Here is an 8,932-nt window from a genome sequence, read left to right as displayed (position 1 = left end):
CATACAATAGGCCTAGCTCCACCTAGTGAGCATGCATGAAGTAGAAAACACCTTTCCTGTAATGACACAGCACATATACTGTACGTGTATTGTGTACAGGGGAATGGATATAGGGTGGGGTTTTCAACAAAAAGGCATGTCACAATAATACATACATATAGTGATATACTGTATGATACTGTATGGTTGGCTTCTGTGTAATGTGCATACAACCAGAAATACAAATTAATGAGTTAAACCAGACACCGAATTAAGGAATAATGCCCAAATATTTATTCTGATAGCAGTCGGGACACAGATTATTCATTTATCTCCATTGTAGTTGATCTGTACAGCTATGACAATACTATAAGGCACATAATGTCCATTGTTCTCTGTGGAAAAAAAATTGTAAGAATAATTTAATTTTTCAGCAGGTGTCATATCATAAAAATATTATTCTTTAAAAAAGTAATTTGCATTTTTCATGATTTTATTGACGTGACATCAGAGGTCATGACAAGGGGGTGAGCAGACTGCATTAGCGCCACTTACAGGCACTATTGGCAACACAAGGTATTTGAGAGAAACCTTGTTTCTCAACATAATATTGATATGGCCAGTAAAGAAAAGGTGTGAACCACCCCTTTAAAGGGTTGTCTACTACTCAGATAACCTCTTGTTAAGTACTATATTCCCCAGTCTAAATTCAAAATAAAAGATACTTACCTCCCCAGCCAGCGGCGTTCTAGTGATATCAACATCAGGCCTCCCAAGGCTGGTGTGACATTGTTATTCCAAGTGAGCGCTGCTGCCAATCAGAAACTGCTAAGGGGCTGCATTTCTCACATCTCTTTCAGACATATGAGTTTTGTCCAAAAGCAATGAGTGCCACAGCACATTAATGGCCGTTGATTGGCTGCAGTGCTCAAGTGGCATAATAATGTCAGGTGAGCCCTGGGAGACCTGGAACCAACAACGCAGGAATGCCACTGGTGATGGAGGAGACTGTTATTCTTATTCTACATTGGAGTATGTAGTAATAAGAATAGGTTGTCTAAGTAGTGGACAATCCCTATAATTATAAAACAGGATATACAGTCCTTAACCCCCTGGGGTGGCGCTGCAGGGAAATGGAACGCTTACTGCCACAGATCACAGATGATTGTTGGGGTCCTACTTTGTAATCCGCTTATTGTTAATGGAACTTTCTAACAAATAAGGATTATTTAGAAAGGACAATCCCTTTTAAAATACAAATGTCTCTGTTTACTAGAAACACACATGGAAAAGAGCTAAGGATATGTTCACAGATCACATTTTTGCCGTGTTTTTCTATTTGAAAAATGCAGCATTTTACTGTCCCAGCAAACTAAATGACGTTTCTGAAATCTCATGTACGTTCTTTATTTTTTTCTTTGCAGATTTGAAGCAGTTTTGCAGCCTGTCAATTCTTTCAGTGTTTTTGAAACATATTTCACTTGATCCCAATGAATAAAAAAAATGTATTAAGAAATCATCAAAAACTCGCACAAAATGAGGCAAAATCGTGCATTTTTATGCAGCTTTTTTCCTGCCAAAGAGACACATTTTTGATGCAGAGATGTCTGCAGTCATTACTTATAATGTGCACATACCCCAAGACTTCGAGGCAATTATCTTATCCCATCATGTGGCATGTTATTACATAAATACACATAGGCCAATGGGAGAGTCAGCCAAATATTAGATATAAAATTCTTCCTCTTCGAAGGTCTGGGCCTCCGCTGGTTGATTGATGACTTCAACGTTTTTCTTGTAATGGCTTTCAATGTCTTTCTGGGATTCTGTCAGGGAATTACAGCCTGAAACATTGGGAAACACTGAAGATGCCAAAGAACCGGAAGATCTTTCAGAAACTGAGTTGAATGACTCGTAGGAAAGCTCATGGAGCTTGCCCCTTGAAGATGGATTCTCATGGTTGGAGTCTCCAGAAGGGAGAGAAGCTTCTAAGTCACTAGAGAGTCCATCTAATGGGGAATAGGCTGACACAACGGACAGATCGGAACTGGAAAGTTTAATTCCTGTGTCCACGTCGGTCTCCTGTGCTCCCTCTAACTCATCAATGTTGATCCTTGGGCTGCTCCTCCATACAGATGTGTCATGTTCAAAAAAAACAGGGGGCTCGCTGAAAGGGAAAGACTCACATGATGGGAAAGAGTTCAGTGTTGGTAGACATACCAAGGACTTGCTTCTCTGAAACCACTGAGCTATGCTCTTAGAACTTGGGTTAACATCTACAGGGTTTTTAGGAATGTTTTGATCAGAAGTTTGAAGTCCTGGAGCTTTTACGTTGTTCAGGTACGTCAAGCTTTTGTCATATTTGTTTTTATGAGCGTGAGGAGTCAAGCTGATAAATGGTGTCGTCCCAGAGGATTTTCTGGATAAATATCTTTGATGTTTCCAGATTGACTTTCTCGTCAAGCGATGAACCTGCTACAAGAAAACAACATTATTTGGTGACTCTTCTATGTTTGCAGTAATAACTAGACATAATCAAATACACAGATCTGTCCAGTAGGCATCAGATTTACTAACAAGATACACTGAACAAAAGATAAACACAACATTTCTGTTTTTGCTTCTATTTTTCATGAACGGAATAAATTAAGACTTTTTCTATGTACACAACAGACCTTTTTCTGTCAAATATAGTTCACAAATTTGTCTAAATTTTTGTTAGTGAGAATTTCTCCTTTACTGAGATATTCCATCCACCTTACAGGTGTGGCATATCAAGATGCTGATTAGATACCATGATTATTGCACAAGTCTGCCTTAAGGCCACGTCTCACTAAGCAACATCGCTAGCAACATCGCTGCTGAGGCACAACTTTTGTGACGTAGCAGCGATGTTGCTAGCGATGTTGCTGTGTGTGACATCCAGCAACAACATGGCCCTTGCTGTGAGGTCGTTGGTTGTTGCTGAATGTCCTGGACCATTTTTTAGTTGTTGCTCTCCCGCTGTGAAGCACACATCACTGTGTGTGACAGCGAGAGAGCAACAACTGAATGTGCAGGCAGCAGGAGTCGGCTTCTGCGGACACTGGTAACCATGGTAAACATCGGGTAACCAAGAAGCCCTTACCTTGGCTACCCGATATTTACCTTCGTTACCAGCGTCCGCCGCTCTCACGCTGTCAGTGCCGGCTCCCTGCTCTCTGCACACGTAGCCGGAGTACACATCGGGTAATTAACCCATGTGTACTCTGGCTAGGAGTTCAGGGAGCCAGCGCTAAGCGGTGTGCGCTGGTAACCAAGGTAAATATCGGGTTGGTTACCCGATATTTACCTTAGTTACCAAGCGCAGCATCGCTTCCGTCGCTGCTGGCTGGGGGCTGGTAACTGGTCGCTGGTGAGATCTGCCTGTGTGACAGCTCACCAGTAACCTGTGTAGCGCCGCTCCAGCGATCCCTGCCAGGTCAGGTTGCTGGTGGGATCGCTGGAGCGTCGCTTAGTGTGACAGTACCTTTAAGCTGGCCACAATAAAATGCCACTCTAAAATGTGCAGTTTTACAGTATTAGGTGGTTTCGGGGAGGGGGGGTCAGAAAACCAGTCAGTATCTGGTGTAACAACCATTTGCCTCAAATAGTACAACACATCTTCTTTGCATAGAGTTCATCAGGTTGTTGATTGTGGCCTGTGGATGTTGGTCCACTCCTCTTCAATGGCTGCAAAGTTCCTGGATATTGGCAGGAACTTGAACACCTGTTGTATACTCTTCAGTTTTGGACAGATACTTTGAAATGGGCCCCTTTCTCTCTGTAATTTTACTTATTTTTCCTGTAAAGTCTCAATCTGTTTCTAGGTAGCCAATAGAAGATGGAGCTCTATCATTTACAATGATAGACTTCTCAGCAGCATTTTTTAAGCATGGCCAAAAATGTATAAGCAATGGCCAAAATTTGAGAACTCCAGTAAGCATTAAGTTTGTACTAATCTACTTGGGACTTTCTACAAAACCTCCATAAAAAAATACAATTTCAGATTTGGATGGAAATATCCTTTAGCAGTCCATAAAACATCACAATACTCAATCACTTACAGGATATGACTTGTATGATTACTAGAAACAATCCTTTTTCCATGCGGTGGGCTGTCAATACATTTAGCACATTTCAGATATCCTCTGGACCTGGAGGTTAATTTTTATACCAGGCCTCATAAGAAAAGTGTACATAATATATTCAACAGGTGGGTTTGTCACATTTTATAGAGTGACTATGATCAAAATATGTCTACAATAAGGGAGTACAATTAGTCTGGTTTCACATATCCGACACTCATGGGCAAAGTGAGCTATGTACGGGCCAGTAACAGATCTCCTGACCCAGCAGTCACATGTAGGGCTATGAGGCCATTGAGTTTGGGCTAAGAGACCCGCTAACTGTTCGGACATTGCGGGCCATACTCATACCGTGAATATTAGACATGCGAAACTGGCCTTAGAGAAATTTTTAATCAGACCAATGTTTAGATCCATTAGATTTGATTCTCAGTAGCCTGTAAAATTGCCACAGACACAAAGTAAATGTTGGCCAAAATGGACAACTGCCACTAATTCGTCCGACCTTCAGCTATATTGGAAATGTTGGTAGTGTTACCAGTTAGATTTTCAGTCTTGTGATTGAACAGCTCTACAAAGGGTATATTTTTTTTAAGATTTTTATGGAATGTATACAACCAACGTAATATGTGTCATACTTGTAAACGTGGTGTGCATTCAGACCAACAGATGTCAGACACACAACAAAAATACTCCACAACAACACCACAAACAAGGGGGACACCAGAATACAAAAACAATGGTAGGCCGTGGCACTAGTAAGAGGGTAGATGGGACACCTCCTGCCCTTACCTGCCGCTGTATCCTGCACTCCTAGCCAGATCATATAAATGTTTCTCACCTGTCGCCGAGCAGGAATCTGAAGCCCTGAAAAGTCCCTACTGTAGTCCTGGCTAGTGAATGGGAAGATAAGGTTCACTAAATCCACCACTGCACTAATACAAAACGAGGGTCGGTGGGACAAACAGGGGAAAAACAACCAAAATGGGGAAGATACGACATCAGGACGAATCCACAGCAGCGCCTTCCACCAAGGCAGCCAGAATGCAAATAGTTTTGTATAATAAGCAAAGATTGCTGGGAAACCTACTTAAACACAAAGGGGCATGCCTACAAAGCAGCTACAGCTGACCTGCACTGCTAGGAAGCTGCTAGCAGTAAACTGACATTAACTCTTTGAGCACCAAGAGCTGTTCAATCATTACCTAATTCTATCTACCGTATATACTGGCGTATAAGACGACTTTTTACCCCCTTAAAATAATGGCTACAGTGGGGGGTCGTCTTATACGCCGGATATACAGCGGTGACTGCAATATGTTAACAAAAAACGCAGATTCGGGGAGGAGGGGACCTGTTCCTGACCTTAGGAGGGGTGGTGCCTCCTCCCCGGACCTACGGAGGCTGTGATTGGCTGACGAACGCCGCTCAACCAATCACAGCCACTGTAATGTTCCAGCCATTTAAAATGACTGAAACATTGAAATCCAGCCCTGGCCAGTGCAGCTGTAGCACTGGCCATTGGCTGGAGCTGGGTGACCTCACTGGATCACCCTCCCCCAGCTCCAATGCTCTGATTGGAGAGATCGGCCTTGTGACCGATTTCTCCAATCACAGTGGACCTGTTGCCGGTGACCGTCCCTGCAGCACGCCAGCACACTGAGCACAGTGAGTGACTGTACACAGTGCAATGGCAGGGCGACAAGCTCCGGTCCCATGCTGTTATGAGACCGGAGCATGGGACCCGGAAGTTGCCGCGCTGCCATTGCACTGTACGAAAAGCGTCCCGATCCGCCGCTGCCCTCCGCGATCTGCCACCTGTCTCACCCTCACCCCCACACCTCCCGATCCGCTGCCGCCCTCCATCTGCCACAGTGCCACCGCTCCCCCCAATCTGCTGCCCGGCCCCTCACCTCCGTGCAGCAGATCGGAGGGAGCGGTGGCACTATGACAGATGGACAGTGAGTATATCCCAAATTCTATATTTTTAGGGCAGAAGTTGGGGGTCGTCTTATACGCCCAGTCGTCTTATACGCCGGCATATACGGTAATGTGTATGGCCACATTAAATCTTATTCCCAAACTAATTATTCTGGATGTCACTAGATTCCAAGCCAGGACCAAGTGAAATTAGCCATACTAACCTGTAACAGTATTTTATTGCCATCATGATCTTGCGTCTGCCATCTGCCTTCACTGATTGGGCTACACTGATTGGGCAAGAGAGGAACAAGCTGTCCGAAGTCTTTCACTCGGAACTCCAGCAAAGATGAATCCAGGGGCACAGGCGTTTGACCCTTCAGAAGCCTCTTTAAAGAAAATTCTATGTCTATGTCCATATTGGAATAAATTGGAAACACGCAAAAATCAGCTTTCTTCTTCCACACAGATTTTTTCAGTACGAGTTCGTACATTTTCATCATGTCTGAAAAGTTCTCGTAACTGCAATATATAGTAAAGCGGATAATTTCCTTCCCATAATGCACCTGTCTTATAGCCCATAGAGGAGTTCCATTTGCCAATGTAAAAAAGTCCTGATTACATGGCATATATGGGAGAAATTTGCCATGTACACGCTCCGTGTGATGGAATTGCCAAGGAGCTTTTTGGAAGCATTCACGAACATGTAAGATCTGATCTTCTCCATATTCCTCTTGTAGAAACAAAATGACTGCAAGAGCAGGTTGAGATGTAAAGGCTTGTTTCAGCTTCTTTTTCTTGGAAGTCCTTCTTTCCGAGACACGGAACAACTGCAGATCAGGATGGATCCATGCTATGATTTTGTCAATGGCTCCTTGTAAACATCTGGATTCGCCCGGGTCTGCAATAATATGGATGCTGACAAGGAATGGGTCTTGGACATCATCTATGGAGAGCTCACCTAGTGAGAAAGATGCATAGTACATATTAGATTATCTGTTTCATGCCAAAAACACTTTAAAAAAAAACTTCATAGATATTTATAAAATTGGTCAGAAAACTTTAGCAGAAGCAAACAAGTAATGTTTATAATAAACTGAAAAGGACAAGATAGCATTCCAAATTTGGCTCAAGACTCACTTTGCATGGTAGAGGAGATTTTGACCCTAAAGGTGGCTTTACACACTGCAACATCGCAAACGACATCGCTGTAACGTCACCGGTTTTGTGACGTTACAGCGACCTCCCCAGCGACATTGCGGTGTATGAAACACATCAGCGACCTGGCCCCTGCTGTGAAGTTGTGATCGCTACAAATCGTTCAGGACCATTCTAAGGTCCTTTGTTTCCCACTGTGCAGCATGATCGCTAGAAAGTTTCAGTGTGTAAAGGGGACTTTACAGTGACTTCCCTTTCAAATAGCTGCTTTGACACGTCCCCAACAACCAGCTAGGTCGCTCTGCAGGTCCGGATCGCTGTTGCGTTGTTGGCCAGGTCTGCCTGTTTGACAGCTCACCAGAGACTTTGTAGCGATCCCGGCCAGGTTGGGATCGCTGGTGGGATCGCTAGAAAGTTTCAGTGTGTAAACCCAGCTTAAGCCAGATGGGGGGTCGGCCAGACTGACTAGTGGTTCGCTGAACCACAAATCCATGGACACATTAGCTCATAGTGATCTACACACATTATTTCCAGTGCGAAGAGCATGTAACTGCATTTTTATCCCTGTTAAGATCCCCATATCCAACACCGTCCCTGAAAATATACTATACAATATATCCTCAAAACCCAACGCAAAAAACCTTTAATTAGTTGCAGAAATATCAGGTCGGTCTGGTGTCCACAGAAGACTGAGATATCTCAAAATAAAGCTCTATTTTTGGAGACAAGGTATTCTCATTCCACCATCCCACTCGCTTGTCTCTTGCTGTGATCAGTGATGAGCTAATTAAAAGTCAGAAGAGGGATAGAATCGGGAGCTTTGTGAGATCTGTCACCAGCATTAGTATTCAGGGGGAACATCTGATGGTGTCATTGGGGCTAAAACTGTAAAACAAATAGCTTCTGAAGACCACCGGAGAACTGTACAAAGCCATCATTAGAAGCTAGAGTTACATAGACAGCAGAGAAAATCTGCTTTTGTTGAGCGGTGGAAAAGCCGAAGCTTCTGCCAAGAGAAAGACGCGGCATGGATAATCAGCTTGTTAAGTAGAGTACTGTACACTTCAGCAAATCACAGAAGATCCTCTTAGGTTTTATTTTCCCACCTGCAATTAAGTGACTTCTCTGCTTTTTTGGAGAGATGTGACCATGGCACAGAGCCGGGGTATTCATGTAATGTACAATGGATGTTGACAAATTCATGGCTAATGAGAAATCTTTGAAATTTGTTCACTTAACACATTGTTTGAACTTCTCGATCTGCAGGGCAAGGCTACATTTTAAGAGGCTCATACATATTAAAGCAAAAGTTGACAGAACCAGCCCCTCAGGAGCCAAAAGCGGAGGGGGAACATGACTGAGGGGAGGGGTAGACCCATAACGGATGCCTGCAATTTGTTTTGCATAGCTGTGTAGATTTTTTTAGCAAGGGGATCCTGCATTATAGGGAGGGGCACAGGATGTGTACCTGGTGCTTGCTGCGAGGAGGTGAGGTTATCAGGGAATGTCCTGTCTTACCTCTCATTCCCTGACCTGAAGAAATAGTGTTACATAGTTACAGAGATTGAAAAAAGACCTAGGTCCATCTAGTTCAACCTTCCTCCACCAATTCTACATGTGTGTTTTTTGTATTTATTATGGTTGAGGTTTACCGTAGTTATGGTTATTTTTAGGGGGCGTGAGCGTCCATCCCATCCCATATCCAACACATGACAATTCTGCAATTTAGTCAGTTTGCCCCATTGGAAACAAAAACAACCTTACCCATT

General features: G+C 43.4%; 1 protein-coding gene across 2 annotated transcripts in view; it reads right to left on the bottom strand.

Moving 5' to 3' along the window:
* Nucleotides 1–250: 250 nt before the first annotated feature.
* Nucleotides 251–8,932, bottom strand: part of FAM124A (family with sequence similarity 124 member A) — an 85,864-nt gene continuing 77,182 nt past the window's right edge. The window contains exons 3-4 of one of the 2 annotated variants that reach the window (XM_075334578.1): nt 6,230–6,966; nt 251–2,454 (exon numbers count right to left, since the gene is read on the bottom strand). In XM_075334578.1, coding sequence (XP_075190693.1) covers nt 1,705–2,454; nt 6,230–6,966 — 1,487 coding nt within the window. In that variant the 3' untranslated portion in view covers nt 251–1,704. The remainder of the gene's footprint in view (nt 2,455–6,229; nt 6,967–8,932) is intronic. The other variant, XM_075334579.1, reaches the window with a different exon arrangement.

This window comes from Anomaloglossus baeobatrachus, chromosome 2, assembly GCF_048569485.1.
Source record: "Anomaloglossus baeobatrachus isolate aAnoBae1 chromosome 2, aAnoBae1.hap1, whole genome shotgun sequence".
NCBI classification, from domain to species: domain Eukaryota; kingdom Metazoa; phylum Chordata; class Amphibia; order Anura; family Aromobatidae; genus Anomaloglossus; species Anomaloglossus baeobatrachus.
Note: the sequence above shows the minus strand (reverse complement) of the source record. Positions and strands in the feature narration are given on the sequence as shown.